At 42.3% G+C, this 19,433-nt stretch overlaps 1 protein-coding gene across 2 annotated transcripts in view; it reads left to right on the forward strand.

The window, feature by feature from the left end:
• The window catches only part of scube1 (signal peptide, CUB domain, EGF-like 1), a 256,585-nt gene that overhangs the window by 168,562 nt on the left and 68,590 nt on the right, over nucleotides 1-19,433 (forward strand). For both annotated transcript variants that reach the window (XM_061714862.1, XM_061714863.1), the window contains one exon: nucleotides 15,518-15,634. In XM_061714862.1, coding sequence (XP_061570846.1) covers nucleotides 15,518-15,634 — 117 coding nt within the window. The remainder of the gene's footprint in view (nucleotides 1-15,517; nucleotides 15,635-19,433) is intronic.

Genomic DNA, 19,433 nt, shown 5'->3' on the forward strand with positions numbered 1-19,433 from the left:
GTTGAAAGCTCTCCTGAAAATAACCTTTGTTGAGACTGACAAAGCTTTTCTCTTCCATCTTCACATTGTTTTTGTCATTAAGGCACAGATGTGTTATTTTCTAGCGAATAGTCATTTGAAATAGCTCGCTGAATCAGGGATGGATACATAGTGACCCAGAAGAACAAATCAGAAAGTGAATGTGAACTACATGAACAACATCATTGTTTCTTTAAGGTTTTTCTGTTTTATGCATCTGCAACACAAATGAAAATCAAGTCTGGAGCAGATCAAAAATGTTCTGTTTTCAAGGGCTGGTCTTGGCAGTGTAGTGTGGATGCCATGCATGACCATAATCAAAGTTTGGTGTTTTAAAATGCAAACGTCCTCGTGTTGATAAAACCTCAACAATTCATTTCATTTGGACCTCGCCCAAAATTGTTTCTCTTGCATAATCCTAATTTCCAATTGGTCACACCACTAAACCATGGTACCTTTTTAGCAAGCTCAAATGCAACCTAAATTTAATGAAATATTCATTATAAAATGATAGTAAATAAAGTCCAAACCACAAAATATTTGTTTTATTCTGGATGCTTCTCGCAGGTACCACGGTCTGTCTCAGATCTTTTCTTTTTAATTTTGAACTATCATTAAATGTTTATGCAGGATAATTTTGACTCCATTGTTGCTGTTGTTGGGTTTATAATGTCAATGGGTTACAAATTCTTAGAATTCTTTTACTTATGAAAACGACTGTTTTATTGGGACTTATCGATGAATACATAAATGTTTCTGATGGAATTGGAAGAGTAACATTTGCTCTTGTTCTGAAGAACAACTTTTGGCAGTCTTTGTTTTATTGAATCACTTGAATATTTTTGTATTAGTTTCCTAGCAGTGACAAAACATAAACCTCTCCAGATATGCAGCATTTTTGCCACTTCCTTGTACAGTTTGTGATATATATATGTTTTCTTTTAACAGGTTTCGCCCAGTGTGTGGCTTGAAGAAAGTATTAAGACTTTTTATTCCATTTTGACCCATCTGTTGATTTATTATGTCCCTAAATCCTATTTTCATTGAATATTTTATTTCCCTTCACTTGGCTAAACCCTACTCCACCTTGTTGACCAAGCATGTGTCCTGACAAGGCTGCCCATTGCATTTTATTATCCCCTCACTGGGATTAAATGAGCAAACAAGTGGAAGCATTGGAGTTCAGACAGTATCCAGGCTGCCGTAGGATGTAGTACCTGTTAGTTGAAATAAAATTCATGTTAACTTTATCATACCACCTTTGCAACGAAATACAGGACTGTCTCAGAAAATTAGAATATTGTGATTTTCTGTAATGCAATTACAAAAACAAAAATGTCATACATTCTGGATTCATTACAAATCAACTGAAATATTGCAAGCCTTTTATTATTTTAATATAGCTGATTATGGCTTAAAGTTTAAGAAAACTCAAATATCCTATCTCAAAAAATTAGAATATTCTGGGAATCTTAATCTTAAACTGTAAGCCATAATCAGCAATATTAAAATAATAAAAGGCAATATTTCAGTTGATTTGTAATGAATCCAGAATGTGTGACATTTTTGTTTTTGTAATTGCATTACAGAAAATAAAGAACTTTATCACAATATTCTAATTTTCTGAGACAGTCCTGTAAATATGTGGCGAAATGGTAACTGGGTCACACTTAGAAAATACCTTTTGCTTGTGCAAAGTGCATTAACGTGTGTTTGTTCACCCAGTCACAGAAACACTCTTCCAGCAGTCGCTTTCTTTCTTTACTGATTGGAGCATTTTGAAAATGAGCTGAAGATTATTGGTGAGGGATATAAACTAAGAGGAATATTATATATCATACTGAATTACCAGTATACCAAAGAGGAAATGAAGCATACATAAGGGGAGGATGACAAAGAGGATGGCATGGAAAGAGATGAGGGAAAAACAATTGTGTTTTTTGTATTAATCTACATTAAAATGTAGATGCGCTGTGAGATACCTCCACTTATCTGAGTGTCCTAGCCTTTTAAACCTTTGAGCTTTGAAACAGGATTTCCGATTGTGGCTCGGTCATAGACATGTTCAAATTAGAATTACCTATGTATGTAATGTCCGTTGTCACCTGAGATGAGAAATGTACTGTCAGTGATCTCCGTACGGGACAAATAAATCAAATAAAATCAAATCAAACACCCCAATTTGGACACTGCCATAACTCAAATCTTAATCCTAACTTTAATAGTGAATTTGCTGATTGAAAATGAAACTATGTCACGTCTGGGGGTAAGGTGTGGACCCAAACGCAGGAGAGCAGGCGGTGGGAGGCAGGAGTCGGCAAAAACAGGATTTAATTAACAAAAGGCAAAAACAAAGAGCTGCTTGGCAGGATAAAAACAAACTCAACAGGGATCAAAAACTTGAGGAGGCAAAACGTGGCAGGAAACATGAAGAACAAAACAGTACGGTCCGACAGGGAACAAGGGAATGACAAGACCAGATATACACAGGGGATAACGAGACACGACGAGACACAGGTGCAGACAATCAGGGCAGATGGGACACAGGCGGGGCAAAACAGAAACTGAAAGCTGGGGGGAATGTCAAACCTTGACACTATACAAATATGTTTGTCTCCATATTAGCCTATTGGCATGGAATTAAAAAAAAAAACTGGTGAAGACTATGCTGAGAGCATAGAGTTTACACCAGTTATGCACACAACATCGCCGCGTACCCTACGCCGTAGGCTCTGCGTTGATTTAACGCGGAACCATAATTCATGCTTTAGAAGAGCTGCGCCCTCAGCCACGCGGACGTGCTGGGCGCTCCGGTGGACAGCGGAGCTCTCCTGACACAGCTGCAGCATCAGCTCATCTATGGAGAAGTTAAAGAGCATCTACCGCTAGCTTCTACCGCTAGCTTCTACCGCTAGCTTCTCCTTTCATCAAGGCCAGGAAGAGAATCAGGCCAGAATAGATGAATGTCCCCAGCAGTGACTAAGTTTGTGGTGTTGAACATGTTACTGGACATTCATGTGTAATTGCCACAAAATAATTTGTTGTATTTAGTTAATTTCTACAGAAGAATATTTATTTTATATGAAATACATATTTTATATTACAAATAATTTAGTGGGGACCCCCTGGCACCATGGAGGAGCCCGAGGCTGGGGGCGTCTTAAGACCTCACTTGTATTTTTTTGTTCAAAGATATAAAACAAAGTTGATACTAAAATTGTTTGTTCTCCTTTTTTCCAAATGAGAATCGATAAGAGAATCGATAAAGAATCGAATCGTTCTGCAGAATCGAAAATGGAATCGGAATCGAAAAAATCTTATCAATTCCCATCCCTACTCCCAACCCCCCGACCAATCGGTGGCCTGTATTGTGATGATGTCAGATACAGCCGACTCAGCAGCTTAGAACCTCGGCAGAATAGTTACAGAAAAGTATCTACTCTGCACGTTAGACCCCTAGTGGAAAAGAACCAAACCGAGGCGCGGCGAGTCGGGCTGAGTAGGTTCTAGTGGAAAAGGGCCAGTATTGTGTGGCTGCCCTGCTTCTCCAGGTGCGTCACTGCAATGAGAAGCACTGTGGCTGAAGTGTCCGCCATAGACCGTATTGTGCAAACAGATGTTGGGCAAAGGTGGAAGGTAGGAATGATAACAATGACTCTGTACCAGTTTTTGGAATCATTTTATCACAGCAGGGGTGAGACCTATTGGCCAGTAGTTATGGAGCTAGAACAGTCTCATAATTCGCAAATGCACACACCGTTTCACAAATGCACAGGACAAAATTCACAAATGCACACACCGATCCGCAAATGCACACACTGTTTCACAAATGCACACACCGTTTCACAAATGCACAGGACAAACGTTTGTAAATCAGGTTATATTTGTGTGCGCATCAAAAATAAATTTGTATATCTTGTCATACGCACGTGTGAATTGTTCTGTGCATTTGTGTAACTTGTCTTGTGCATTTGTGAAACGGTGTGTGCATTTACGAATCGGTGTGTGCATTTGTGAATTTTGTCCTGTGCATTTGTGAAACGGTGTGTGCATTTGCGAATTATGAGACTGTTCTAGCTCCATAAGTAGTGGTTGAAGCCGGTGATGGAGGGTAAGGCAGGGTGGGACAGCAGACTGGGTTGGGGCCTGTTGAAGATCATAATGAAGATTCTAGCTGGTGTGCACAATCCATCAAGCTGAAGATGCTATTAGGATCCATAGCATTCCCAGGTTAATGGCCCTCAGCATGCGCCTCACCTCATCCACAGGCATGGTGTAGTTGGAGTTTCTGCAGGTCTGAAGGGGGGGGGGGCATGTGGTCAGTCTGGCAGTGGTAGTAGTATGTATGTTCTACTGTAAGCTGCTGCGGGTGTGCAAATATCCAGACGCAAGTTAGCATTAGCATTTGGTGGAATGTATACAGCAGTTATCATGACCGCAGCAATCTCCCTTGGGGGGGTAAATAGAGCTGCATTTAACAGTCACATATGCCAGATCCAGGAGCAGTGACTGGTTTACAGTTGCTGTGTGAGTGCACCATTTGTTATTAACTTCCACACATAGTCCCCTTCCTCTGCTCTCACCACAGTTGCTGATCTTGTCCTGGCATTGTGCCATGTAGCCTGGTCAATAGCAGAGTCCAAAATGGAAGAATCTTGCATCTCAGTGATGAGTAGAATTCATTTCAAAAAAATATTTGATTAATCCCAGAAGGTAATTAAGGAAGAAAAATGCAACTGCCCCGTTGGTTTCTGTGGCTGCTTATGTAGCCCTGCCAACACTGACACTGAAGCCTTGCCCTGGTTTCTCCTCCCTCTGCCACCTCCACCCCACTAGGATGGTAATCTCCAGAGAGCAGGATCTCCTTGTTCTGCTGGGATGCTTCTCACTCGAAACGTCTATCTTTAGGACATTTTGTTGGCTATAGATATGGTTTGCCTTACAGAAATTGGCAAGGAAGATGAGCAGCACAACCACAAACATCAGGTCTTCATCTCCTATACTTTTAAGTTCAATTAATGACAATTCAGTGCAATTATATTCCTGTTAAATCCAATTTATTCAAGGTCTGGAGTTGGAAATCCCACAGGATCTTAGCTCTTTCATTTTCAACTACCCTTGGTGGTATCAATGAAAACTGGGAACTTCCAATCCAAACTTGGCAGTCCAGTTATTTGGTTATGGCATTTCATTTACAATGTTGCAGTCTACATTTTCATGCTGTCATGTGCTGAACTTTCGTCTTTGCACATTCTGGACCTGGGGTCTTTTCTGATATGGTAGACCCCCGCCTGTATCGCTCTTATTGCTTGGACCTGTTCTTGTTCTGCTATTATAACCTCCGTACGTCCGTACGTCTTTGAGACCATTCAAATCTAGCCACTAGTAGAATTTATGTAATTTCGCCAATCCTTAAATATGCAAAAAAGAAGAAAAATCCAAGGCATTCTTCTTCAAATATAAAAAGCCTTTATTTGAAATGGCTATTTCATGTAGAAAGATTTTTAAAAGGTGGGTTACAGCCCACGCGTTTCGGCCACAGCCTTCCTTAAATATGCTGTGCTACATGATGGCACATTTTTTCTCTCTTCCTCATTGTTCTGCCGTCTGACATTTACAGAGCCATTTATTAATGGTATCAGCTTTATTTATTTGTTATATCTGAATGGTGGCTTTGACCTTTAGTGTACAGTCCCAGGGTGCTGGACCTAGGGTAAAAGTCTCCATGCATTGTGAGGAGCTTGACATTGGCAGGTTTTATCTCCTCCAGCAGCATTCTTGACTTTCCCCCTGACTCCCTTTTAGCCTCTTCATAGTTGCATTTAGCTACTATGAGGTAGTCCCAAGGTATGCAACTCTTCTGAATAATTGTGAGATTGATTTCTGGTGTTAGTTTCAGAGCTTGATCTGTGATGTCACAGACTCCTGGACAACTCATTCAATATCGTATTTTCAGGTCCAGGCTGCCAGAAACTAATCACAGGGTTGTGTTATGTCAGAGAAAACACAATATTACCTAAGTGAAACTCAATGTTTATAACTTGTTTATAACTCTTCCATGACAAAAAGTGGACTATTGTATAAACATCTTTATTCCTTCATTCCTGATTCGGGGTTCCTAATCACAGGGTCCATTTAGATAACAGCTTGGACCAGTATGGCCACTCGGTGACTCATTAAAGACCTTCCTCAACTGTCACAACCACATTATACTGTACATGTTACTTTCAGGATAAGATGCAAGTTGTTCTTTTGTGTGGAGTATATTTGCATTTTAAAATATTATCAAATGTAATAAATTGTAAATTAATTTAAGAACAGTCTAGATTAACTCTAAAGATTAATTTTGTTTATAACAGTAAAAATGTAATTCAATTCAATTCAATTCAATTTTATTTATATAGCATCTATTACAATAAAAGTTGTCTCTAGGTGCTTTCCCAGAGACCCAGAGACCCAGAACTTGACCCCGGAGCAATATACAAAAATGTAATCACCGTACAGGCGTAAAATGTACATTATGTCTTTCATTCCTCACTATTCTCAGTTAATTGTGTTACTGACAAAAAAAGTGGTACATCTTGTGTGTCCTGGTGAGGGATGCATTTTAGATGATGAAATAATTGTTTCAGATAGCTTGTTGTTAACCATGACTAGACTCATGGATAGCATAAATAAGACTTTCATTTGTCCTGAAAACAATGTTAGGTCTATTTTATTTCATTCAGAGGTCCACACACCTTTTATCACAGTCTGCTTTTATTTACTTTGTAGTATCAGCAGAAAATATAAAAGCTTTTGACATTTTAGTGGTGTTAAAGTTGATCTCACTCCCTCAAAAAAAACTAAGTAGGTACTACATGTAGAAACATCCATTGGTCATTTTAACAAACCAGGATATGAAGGAAATATGCTGTTTTAGAGACTTGAAAAGGGACTGAAGATGGTATGAGGGGCTTGACCAACACATCCATCAAGCTTGACAGTTTTCTCTGTTCATGCACTCCTGCGGGCCCCGGGGCCAGACTGGGCGTGTCTAGGAGGGAGGGGCTCTGCACAACTGAGCTCACCTCCGCTAATGATAGGGCACACTGTACTCAGCATCAATCACTCTGACGCACACACACTTCCATCTCACACTTGATGTTTGCACATTCACCTTTACACTCGTGCAAGACGTTTTATACGCCGTGAACCTATATGTGTGAACCTAAACACAATTTGCGTTCTATCATACAGTGGGTGCGGAAAATATTCAGACCTCTATAAATTTCCCCCTCTTTGTTTCATTGCAGCCATTAGCTAAAGTCCAAAAAGTTCATTTTAGTTCTCATTAATGTACACTCAGCACCCCATCTTGACAGAAAAAACAGAAATGTAGAATGTTTTGCAAATTTATTGAAAATGAAAAACTGAAATATCACATGGTCATAAGTATTCAGACCCTTTGCTCAGTGTTGAGTAGAAACACCGTTTTGAGCGAGTGCAGCCATGAGTCTTATTGGGAATGATGCAACAAGTTTTTCAATTTCAATTTCGATTTAATTTTATTTATATAGCGTCTTTTACAACAGAAGTTGTCTCCAGGATCTTTCCAGAGACCAGAACATGAACCCCCGAACAATTATTATATAAACAATGGCAGGTAAAAACTCCCATAGTGGGAGAAAAGCCTTAAGCCAAACGCAAGTGGCAAGAAAAAACTCCCCTTTAGGAGGAAGAAACCTGGACCAGGACCTGGATCATAAGGGGGTAGAAACCTGGACCAGGACCTGGATCATAAGGGGGGTAAAAACCTGGACCAGGACCTGGATCATAAGGGGGGACCTCCTGGTCGGGGGGGGGGGGGGCATATAGCAGACATCCACATAGACAGGTGGAAGCAGCAGTGGGATGATCAGAGGGGGGGACTGCAGGTCAGCATGCAGCTCCTGAATTTCTAGCCTGCAAACAGACACAAAAGAGAAAAAAAGGGGTGTGGGGGCAGACCATCACAACAAACTATAAGGACGATGGACAAAAATGATTGCTATGAGATACTTATAATCAATAAAAAATGGAAGAGGAGAAGAGAAGAAGGGTGAGGGGCACCGCCCAGTGGATCATGTCGGTGCCCTTCTGCTGTCAGGGAGGTTGGAGTAGGACCCAGATGCAGGAGGCAGGAGTTCTCAAAAACTGTGATTTATTTACTCAAAAAACAGAACAAAAAACGCTGCTAAGCAGGATCCAAAAACCAGGCCAACACATAGTCAGAGCTCAAGGGGCCGTCCTCGGGGCCGGGCAGACCAGCGATACAGTTCGGGAGGCCTTCCTCGGGGCCGGGCAGACCAGCGAGACAGTTCGGGAGGCCGTCCTCGGGGCCGGGCAGACCAGCGAGACAGTTCGGAGGCCGTCCTCGGGGCCTTGGCTTGGGCTGTGGCTGGGACCTTGGCTTGGGGGGACATAGAAATCTAGGGGCCGGCTTCAGGGGACATAGAAACCTATGGGCCGGCTTCAGGGGACATAGAACCCTAGGGGCCGGCTTCAGGGGACATAGAATCCTAGGAGCCGGCTTCGGGGGACATAGAACCCTAGGGGCCTCGGCGCTGGCTGAGGGGGACACCGGGTCCTCGGCGTCGGCTGAGGGGGACAAGGGGCAGGGGCCTGGGTGTCGGCTGAGGTGCAGCCAGAGAAACGGGGGCAGGCTGGGGTGCGTCCAGGACCACCACTGGAACAAGAACAGGCTGGGGTGCGTCCAGGACCACCTCGGGAACAAGAACAGGAGGGGTTTGCTGCCGCCATCGTAGTCTCTTCTGCCTGCACTGAGCCTGAATGCTCTTGGGCCCACGAAAGCCAGGCACGTTCCCCAGAAGGGGGACTCCTCCTCCCTGAACCGCGGCATGCTCCTTTCTGCCTCCCGGCGGAAAAACTCCCAGAGGGTTATCTGCTCTCCTACTGGGTCCATGCTGGCTGGTCCGTTCTGTCAGGGAGGTTGTAGTAGGACCGTGATGCAGGAGAGGAGGAGGCAGAAGTTCTCAAAAACAGAACCAACAACGCTACTAAGCAGGATACAAAAACCAGACCGTGAACAAGAATCAAAACTATGACAAAACCTGACGTGGGAAAACATGGCGGGATGAAACAGTATGGACCAGCCGTGTCACGTCTGGGGGTAAGGTGTGGACCCAAACGCAAGAGAGCAGGAGGCAGGAGGCAGGAGTCGGCAAAAAATAGGAGTTATTAACAAAATACCAAACTAAAGCGCTGCAGAGCAGGATCAAAACAAACAAAGGGACCAAAAAACTTGGAGGAGGAAGAACATGGCAGGAAACATGAGGAGCAAAACAGTACGGTCCGACAGGGAACAAGGGAATGACAAGACCAGATATACAAAGGGGATAGCGAGACATGACGAGACACAGGTGCAGACACAATCAGGGCAGATGGGACACAGGCGGGGCAAAACAGAAACTGAAAGCTGGGGGGAATGTCAACCCTTGACAGAACCCCCCCCTCAAGGGACAGATCCCAGATGTCCCACATGGCCTATCACCCAGGGCGGGTGGAGGGGGCCTGGAGGAGGGCCTTGACGTCTTGACGCGGGGCCTGGACGGCTTGGCGTGGGGCTTGGCGTGGGGCTTGGCTGGCGTGACGGGGACTCTTGGCATGACGGGGACTCTTGGCATGACGGAGACTCTTGGCGTGACGGGGACTCTTGACTTGGCTTGGGAACTTGACTTGGCTCGGGGACTTGGCTTGGCTGAGGGGGGACCCAGGTCTGGGGCACTGGCTGCGGAGGTACCCGGGTCCGGGGCGCTGGCTGCGGGGGTACCCGGGTCAGAGGCGCTGGCTGCGGGGGTACCCGGGTCCGAGGCCCTGGCTGCGGGGGTACCCGGGTCCGGGGCGCTGGCTGCGGGGGTACCCAGGTCCGAGGCGCTGGTTGCGGGGGAGCCCGGGTCCGCGGCGCTGGCTGCGGGGGAGCCTGGGTCTGTGGCTCTGGCTGCGGGGGTTCCGGGACCATCACCAGAGCAGGGGCTGACGATCAGGGCAGATGGGGAACAGGAAGGTCAAACCAGACCTTAGGGGGTCTGGTTTTAAACACAAAGACATGGGCTTCAAAATAAAACAGGAAATGTCAAACCCTGACACCTGCAGCATACGCCTATAGCAGCATATCTACCACGAAGCTATGTTTGAGACTAACTATTATAGTCTTTTTCTATAGCTGCAACTATGACTACTGACTCTAACAAACTAGAGTTTACACTAACTAGAGATTTACCAACACCAGCTATAGGTTTACTAAACACTAACTATAGGCTTTACTAAACAGAAAGGTTTTAAGTTTAGTTTTAAAGGTGGAGGTGGTGTCAGCCTCCTTAACCCAGATTGGAAGTTGGTTCCAAAGTAATGGTGCCTGATAGCAGAACGCCCGCCCTCCAAATCTACATTTGGATACTCTAGGAACTACGAGTAAACCTGCACTCCGAGAACGGAGAGCTCTGCCAGGAACATAAGGCATTATCAGGTCTTGCAAATAATGCGGAGCTAAGCTGTTTTGGGCTTTATACGCAAGTAATACAATTTTAAATTGGATTCTGAATTTTACAGGTAGCCAATGGAGCGATGCTAACACTGGAGAGACGTGGTCTCTCCTGCTGATTCCTGTCAGCACTTGTGCTGCTGCATTTTGGATCAGCTGGAGCCTATTCAGCAAATTACTTGGACATCCTGCTAACAACACATTACAGTAATCTAGTCTAGAAGATACAAACGCATGAACTAGTTTTTCTGCATCACTCTGCGAGAGGATTTTCCTAATCTTTGCAATATTACGGAGATGGAAAAATGCTATTTTACAAACCTGATTAATATTTGGTTTAAACGACAAATCCTGGTGGAAAACAACATCAAGGTTTCTCACAGTTGCACTGGAAGCCATCGCAACACCATCTAATCCCTTCCTAAGATGCTTTGGACCAAAAATGATAACCTCTGTTTATCTTAATTTAGAAGCAAAAAATGTACGGACATCCAGTCCTTGATGTCCCTAAGACATGCCTGAAGTTTAACTAACGGTTCTGTTTCATCTGGCTTCATAGACAAATAGAGCTACGTATCTAACATACACGTGGATGATTTAGCTCTATTGATGAGTGAGGTCAGCTCAGGGAGGTCTATAGGATCAAAACAGTTTAGAGTCAAGTCAGAGCCTAGGGAAGTCGCTAAAGCTGAAGAAACGCCCACAACCGACTGGTTGAGGTTTTTCAAACCTGGATTTGGGGATCCTCTGCCATTCTTCCTTGCAGATGGGGAGTGGTATTCTAGTAGCTATAGAGGTGGGCTTGGATCTGGAGGACCCAGGTTCAAGCCCCAGAATGGCAACCAAGATGAACCACGTTGGGCCCCTGAGCAACGCCCTTAACCCTATTTGCACCCCGGGCGAAATGGTGTGTTTGTGTTCTCTCCGATGTAAGTCGCTTTGGATAAAAGCGTCTGCTAAATGACAGTAGTAGCAGTAGTAGTAGTAGTAGATCCTCTCCAGTTGTGTCAGGTTGGAGGGTGAATGTTGGGGGACAGTCAATTTCAAATCTCTGAGAGATGCTCAATTGGGTTTAGGTCAAGGCTCTGGCTGGACCAGTCAAGAATGGTCCAAGAGTTGTTCTGAAGCCACTCCTTTGGTATTTTAGCTGTGTGCTTAGAGTCATTGTCTTGTTGGAAGGTGAAACTTCCGCCCAGTCTGAGGTCCGGGGCACTTTGGAAGAGGTTTTCTGCCAGGATATCTCTGTACTTAATCTTTCCTTCAATTACAACCAGTCATCCTGTCCCTGCAGCTGAAACACCCCCATAGCATGATGCTGCCACCACCATGTTTCACTGTTGGGATGGTATTGGCAGGTGATGAGCAGTGCCTGCTTTTGTCCACACATACCGCTTAAATTAACACCAAAAAGTTCAATCTTGATCTCATCAGACCAGATAATCTTATTTCTCATAGTCTGGGTCATGTCATGTGTTTTTTGTCAAACTCTATGCAGGCTTTTTTATTATGTCTTGCACTGAGGAAAGGCTTCAGTCGGGCCAGTCTGCCATAAAGCCCCGACTGGTGGAGGTCTGCAGTGATAGTTGACTTTGTGGAACTTTCTCCCATCTCCTGCTGCATCTCTGGAGCTCAGCCACAGTGATCTCTGGGTTCTTCTTTACCTCTCTTAGCAAGGCTCTTCTCCCACGATTGCTCAGTCTGGATTATGGAGGCCACTGTGCTCTTAGGAACCTTGAATGCTGCAGACATTCTTTTGTAACCATGGCCAGATATGTGCCTTGCCACAATTCTGTCTCTGAGCTCTTGGGCAGTTCCTTCGACCTCATGATTCTCACTTGCTCTGACAAGCACTGTGAGCTGTAAGGTCTTGTATAGACAGGTGTGTGCCTTTCCTAATCAAGTCCAATCGGTTTAATTAAACGCATCTGGACTTTAATGAAGGAGCAGAACCATCTCATATGAGTGTCACAGCAAAGGGTCTGAATACTTATGACCATGTGATACATTTCTATTTTTCTCTGTCAAGATGGAGTGCTTCTTGTTTAAAGGGACTGTTTGTTTGGGCGAAAAAATAAAAAAAAAATAAAAATTCTAGCACGGGCATGGCAGCACGTGTGTCCAACTGGACTCAGCAGTCTGACCAGCACTGATCCAGCTGGACCTGAACTATGGGATTTTGTGCTTGTGTTGTTCTCTCAGATGTAAGTCGCTTTGGATAAAATCGTCTGCTAAATGACAGTAGCAGCAGTAGTAGCGATGAGTGTACATTAATGAGAAATAAAAGGAATTTTTTTGATTTTAGAAAATAGGTGCAATGATACAAAGAGGAAAAAATGTAAAGGGGTCTGAATACTTTCCGTAGCCACTGTATATGTTTGACCTGAGACGTCAGCAAGGGTGTGCCGAGGGAACGGGCTCTGCTATCGTTCCTGCTATTATAGTGCTGCCTAGGTGATGGAGTCCCTCTTTTTTCCAGGTTTTCCAATATAATTGTAAAATATATAATCTCCAAACCGCCCGTCCTTATCCTTGAAAAACTTCAAATTTGAAGTAGTTCAGCAGACTGGTTTCTGAACTCCTCCAGAGTGAAATGTGGACTTTAAAAGGAATGCAGATGATAAACACACAGAGAAACAAACGCAAACTTGAAAGCAGTTGAAAGGAGAATGCTGGGAGACAGATGATGTTTAGAGTGGCATGAATGAACACAAACAAATCTACAAATGCTTTCCTGTTTTTTAATACAGAGCATTAGCCATCTTGTTTGATTTCCTTGTGATACTGCATCCTGAAAAGGTACATATTTTAAGTGAGTTTCTAAAGTTTATTTTTATGCCACATTTCACAAATGAAAAACATGAGAAATAAAAACAAAATACAAAAACTTAAAATGATCAAAAATGAGACATGAAAGTCTGTCTAAAACAACATAAAAGTCTATAAGGTTGTGATTATGTTCATGCAGTCTCACAATCTATCTATCTGATTCCTTTGATTACTTTGAGAAGCAGCTGAAGAGCAGGTGAAGGATGTTTCATTTGAACAAATGTTAATTAAAGTAGCATTTATCACCTCATAGTTGTTTCGACTGCACCAGGATATCTGGATATCCTCACAAGGTTTCACATGATGTACATCATGTAGTTGAAACATGTCAACCTAAGGAAAACGTTTTAACTTGCTTAAAAAAGAAGCGTAACCAAGAACAACTATGAGGTGGTAAAGACTTAATTAACATTTGTTCAAATTAAACATCCTTTCCCTGCTCTTCAGCTGCTTTTGCAAGTAATCAAAGGAATCAAATAGATAGATAGATGATAGATAGATGAAATTACAGCTGCCCAGTCCAGTAGTATTAAAAAAAAAAGACAAAGAGACTAACATACAGGACTGTCTCAGAAAATTAGAATATTGTGATTTTCTGTAATGCAATTACAAAATCAAAAATGTCATACATTCTGGATTCATTACAAATCAACTGAAATATTGCAAGCCTTTTATTATTTTAATATTGCTGATCATGGCTTACAGCTTAAGAAAACTCAAATATCCTATCTCAAAAAATTAGAATATTCTGGGAATTGATCAGTTGATTTGTAATGAATCCAGAATGTATGACATTTTTGTTTTTTTAATTGCATTACAGAAAATAAAGAACTTTATCACAATATTCTAATTTTCTGAGACAGTCCTGTACAGTCACATGACGAAGCCACACATTGTACACCATGAAGACAATAAGGTAGGAAGACACAAGGCACAGACTTCACATAGAGCAGGATAAAGTGTTAAGTGACAGTATTGCACTATACATACCGTACATGTAAGTTAAGTTTGAATTTGTACTGGATGTATGGAATCACTATGAGTGTTTGTTGAGGAACAGTGGGTTCAACTTGGAAACAAAGAAAGTACACTCCAAAGTTACAGTATTCTGCTAATCGTATATGGTTGTGTCGAGACGCTGCCTTAGGGACACATGAAGAACTTTACCTTATTATGCTTTGACTGTGTCATTCAGTCTGAACAGGCTTTTCATTTGCCCTTTCTTCATTAAATCTATTCACAATTCCCCAATATTGTATTGGAACTGCTCACAAAAAGGAAGGGTAGATCCCTGACTGTGTTGATGTTGATATGCAAAAGGCTGCAAAAGACTTCCAAAACAGAACCGATTTAGACTCTGATGACGTTGTAGTTTTACTTGAAAAATGATGAAAAGTTTAAACTGCTGTAGATGTGCCAAGTTCCCCTCCAACTCAGATAAATCACAGCAGTTATAAAGATAAAAATATTATTCGGTCAAGTCTTAATTGTTCCCTTTCAATAAACAAAATAAAGTCAAATTTCCGCCTGCTCAGCACTTCTGCAGGTCCATTGGGCTTAGCTAAAGCAACAGCAGCTCAGCAGGTGAGCTAGAATTACCATGACTTTCTGTTTGCTCTAGGATAGAATAGGCAATATTCACAAGTCCCAGCAAACCTTATCTTTTCTACCTCCAAGAACATTTTTCGGGAAGAAAATATACATACTGGCACTCGAGAGTGTGTTCTAAACTTCCAGTACTCATTGTACTAACTTTTTTTTCTTTTTTTTTCTACTTATCCTAACCTTATCTTATATTTAACTGATTTTTGTCATGTTTGGAAACAGGAATGACCATGGGTCCAAAGAATTCTTCACTCTCCACCGTTTCCATAATGTCATACTGTATTACATGTCTCTAATAAGTCCTTTCATGACTTTGTGAGAAATTGTGCGTATTGAATACAATATATGTACTCTGTTTGTGAAAATTGGTATGTAATGTCACCAGACTACAGTATATCCTGCTGTGTTGTTGGTGTGTTCTTCCACCACATGAAGCTTTGTCTCAACCCATATTAACTCCAGTGAAGTCATGCTTTAGAAAAAGAAGTCAATATATGAACAATGCTTCTCTTTTTCTTTTTTTAATCTCCATTTCGCCATCTTTAGAGACTTGTGCCGTAAACAACGGTGGCTGTGACAGGACATGTAAAGACACGGCCACAGGGGTGCGCTGCAGCTGCCCCGTGGGATTCACCCTGCAGCCTGACGGCAAAACCTGCAAAGGTCAGTGAAGATGAGTGTGTGCTGTAGGGCTGGGCCATATATCCACATTTTAATATATATCGATATATTTTCAAACGCGATATGGTACGAGACAATATCGTTTATATCGATTTAAAAAAAAAAAAATACTTTTTTTTTATGATTTTGATATAGCTTATTTTGTGACAAATTGACTTGAATGTTTTATTTGAGATTTGCACAAATGTTTTGTTATTTGCACAACTGTCAACCTCAGTGGAAAAGTCTGCCTGTTACTGTCTACATTGTATTAATTGCACAGTGTATTTTAATTGAATTGTTATGCAGGAAAGGGATATTTGTTTTATTTTATTCAAGAAGCATTTTTATTCTATATATGCAGGCAGTTTATTTTTATTTCATTTGTTTTATACATTTTGATATTGTGCAGACCTCTGTTAATAAAGGAACCTGTGTGACATTTGGCACGAGGCTTTGTATTAAAACTGACTGTTTTTTTAAGGGTTTGCCTCAGAAAAAATGAAGCTAACAGAGGTGCTAACAGAGAAGCTAACAGAGATGCTAACAGAGATGCTATGCTATAATGCTTTGGGGGAAACCCCAATTATGGCAGGGAAAAAATATGGATATATATCGAGTATCGCCATTTAGCTAGAAAATATTGAGATATGACTTTTGGTCCATATCGCCCAGCCCTAGTGTGCTGTCCCCAAGCCTTCGTCAAGGGGTTGGTGGAAACTGTCTGCTTCTGAGTGTTCTTTATACACAAAAAAGAGCAATTCAACCTGGAGCCCCCTATGACTGCTACCTGAACCATGCCGAGCTGAGGTCTCCAAGGTTCAGCAGTCGCGCTCAGGAACTTCTGGTGTGCACCAGAGCAAAGAGGGGATACGAGGTTTACGAGGATACCAGGTCTAATTTCTTCTTTTGCTTTTTCTATGATTATCTTCTCTGGAAGTTTCTTACGAGGGCGCATTGGTAGGTCGTCTCTCTGGGTTCCAGCTAGCATGTTTTGGGGCTGCTGGCTCATTTGATCAAAGTTGGAGTTCCAGTCACCAAAGAAATCAGATAAGCCCATCCAATCTTTGGAGGAAGATGGGGTTCCTACTGTATGCTGAAATGAAGGCTGAGGCTGAGGCAACCGTCCACTTCACTTCCAGGCTCCTGTCATAGACTGTGTTTCCATGCATCAATAACCCTTTTAAAACCCGAATATTGGCAATAACCTAAATTTGCACGGCCATGTAAACACCAATAACCCCTTTGAATAACCAGAATTTGCTCATATTGGGGTTTTTAAAAACCCCAACATGAGCCCTGGGTTACTCCTTTTAAAACCTGAATATTGGGTCATGTAAACACCAAACGGAATATCCCCATCAAACGGAACAGGAATTTGTTTTCTGCACATGCTCTGTTCACAAGGAATCCTGGTCTTTTGAGTCCAGGAAGTTCTTCTAAACACGGAGAAACCAAGACCAGGAGGAGACTAATCACTTCATAAATGTAATGAAGGATATGAACATTTCTGCATTTGTAGACGGTAGAAAGTACCGGGATAGAAGATTTACAAGAAGGTGAGAGAAAAGTTGCACGAAGCAGCATTTGTTTTGGATTTGGATACAGGAAGAAGAAGAGGAAATGACAGGAATTGTGTCATGATGTTCTCCGTGCGTCGCTGGTTTGATCCAGATATCCTGAATGATTAATCACCATGTAAACGGAATATTCCCAATGTTTCAGTAACCGGAATATTAGCAATAACCCCAATGTTGACTGCATGTAAACGTAGTCATAGTCTTTACTGCTGCTGCTGGTTTTTGATGTTGCTTCGGCAATTGAGCATTTCTCAGTTTCCATTAACCCAGTAGTGACGTCTGTGTTGGCAGTCCAGGGAAAAAGATTCCACTTGAACATCCAAAATAGATGATTAAAGTATTTCAGCTTTCCTCTAAACAAACTTCTGAATGACGTTCACTGGGAGGTTCAACTTGAATCGCACACTTTATAGATAAATGCCTGGTGTTTGCTCAGGCCTGGACAAAGCAGCACTTCTTTAATGAACCCTGGTGCTGTCTTTGGGTCAAGGGAGGAGGAAGGGAGGAAGGAAGGAAAGAAGGAAGGAAGGAAGGAAGGAAGGAAGGAATGGAAGGAAGGAAGGAATGGAAGGAAGGAAGGAAGGAAGGAAGGAAGGAAGGAAGGAAGGAAGGAAGGAAGGAAGGAATGGAAGGAAGGAAGGAATGAAGGAAGGAAGGAAGGAAGGAATGGAAGGAAGGAAGGAAGGAATGGAAGGAAGGAAGGAAGGAAGGAAGGAAGGAAGGAAGGAAGGAAGGAAGGAAGGAAGGAAGGAATGGAAGGAAGGAAGGAAGGAAGGAAGGAAGGAAGGAAGGAAGGAAGGAAGGAAGGAAGGAAGGAAGGAAGGAAGGAAGGAAGGAAGGAAGGAAGGAAGGAAGGAATGGAAGGAAGGAAGGAAAGAAGGAATGGAAGGAAGGAAGGAAGGAAGGAAGGAAGGAAGGAAGGAAGGAAGGAAGGAAGGAAGGAAGGAAGGAAGGAAGGAAGGAAAGGGAGTAAGGAAGGGAGAAAAGATGGAAGGAAGGAAAGAAGGGAGGAATGGAAGGAAGGGAGAAAGGAGAAAAGAAGGAAAGAAGGAAGGAAGTAGGAAAGGGAGTAAGGAAGGGAGAAAAGATGGAAGGAAGGAAAGAAGGAAGTAAGGAAGAAAGGAGGAAAGAAGGAAGGAAGTAAAGGGAGTAAGGAAGGGAGAAAAGATGGAAGGAAGGAAAGAAAGGAGAAAAGATGGAGGAAGGGAGAAAGGAAAGAAAGACGGGAGAAAAGGAAAGGGAGAGAGGAAGGAATGGAGAAAAGGAAAGAAAGAGGGGAGGGAAGAAGGAAGGAATGGAGGAAATAAGGAAGGAAAAGCAAAGAAGGTAATAAAGGAACGAATGACAAAAGGGAGGAAGGAAGAAAAAGGAGTAAAGGAGGGTAAAAAAAGAGGAAAAGAGGAAAGGAAGAAGGAAGGAGAGAGCATGGCAGGAGGAAAGAAGGATAGAAGAAAGTACAAGGGTTAACATATATATATATATATATATATATGTATATATATATATATATATATATATATATATATATATATATATATATATATATATATATACATATATGTGTGTGTGTGTGTGTGTGTGTGTGTGTGTGTGTGTGTATATATATATAGATACCTGTCAAAGGTTTAGACACACCTATCCATTGTAAATGAGTAGGTGGATGTGAAGTTGTACTGTAAATGTGAGGTGTACACAGGGAACAGGAACTGTAAATGTGAGGTGTACATAGGGAACAGGAACTGTAAATGTGAGGTGTACATAGGGAACAGGAACAGTAAATGTGAGGTGTACATAGGGAACAGGAACAGTAAATGTGAGGTGTACATAGGGAACAGGAACAGTAAATGTGAGGTGTACATAGAGAACAGGAACTGTAAATGTGAGGTGTACATAGGGAACAGGAACTGTAAATGTGAGGTGTACATAGGGAACAGGAACAGTAAGAGTGAGGTGTACATAGGGAACAGGAACAGTAAATGTGAGGTGTACATAGGGAACAGGAACTGTAAATGTGAGGTGTACATAGGGAACAGGAACAGTAAATGTGAGGTGCACATAGGGAACAGGAACTGTAAATGTGAGGTGTACATAGGGAACAGGAACAGTAAATGTGAGGTGTACATAGGGAACAGGAACAGTAAATGTGAGGTGTACATAGGGAACAGGAACAGTAAATGTGAGGTGTACATAGGGAACAGGAACAGTAAATGTGAGGTGTACAT

Source organism: Cololabis saira, chromosome 23, assembly GCF_033807715.1.
Source record: "Cololabis saira isolate AMF1-May2022 chromosome 23, fColSai1.1, whole genome shotgun sequence".
In the NCBI taxonomy this organism is placed as follows: domain Eukaryota; kingdom Metazoa; phylum Chordata; class Actinopteri; order Beloniformes; family Belonidae; genus Cololabis; species Cololabis saira.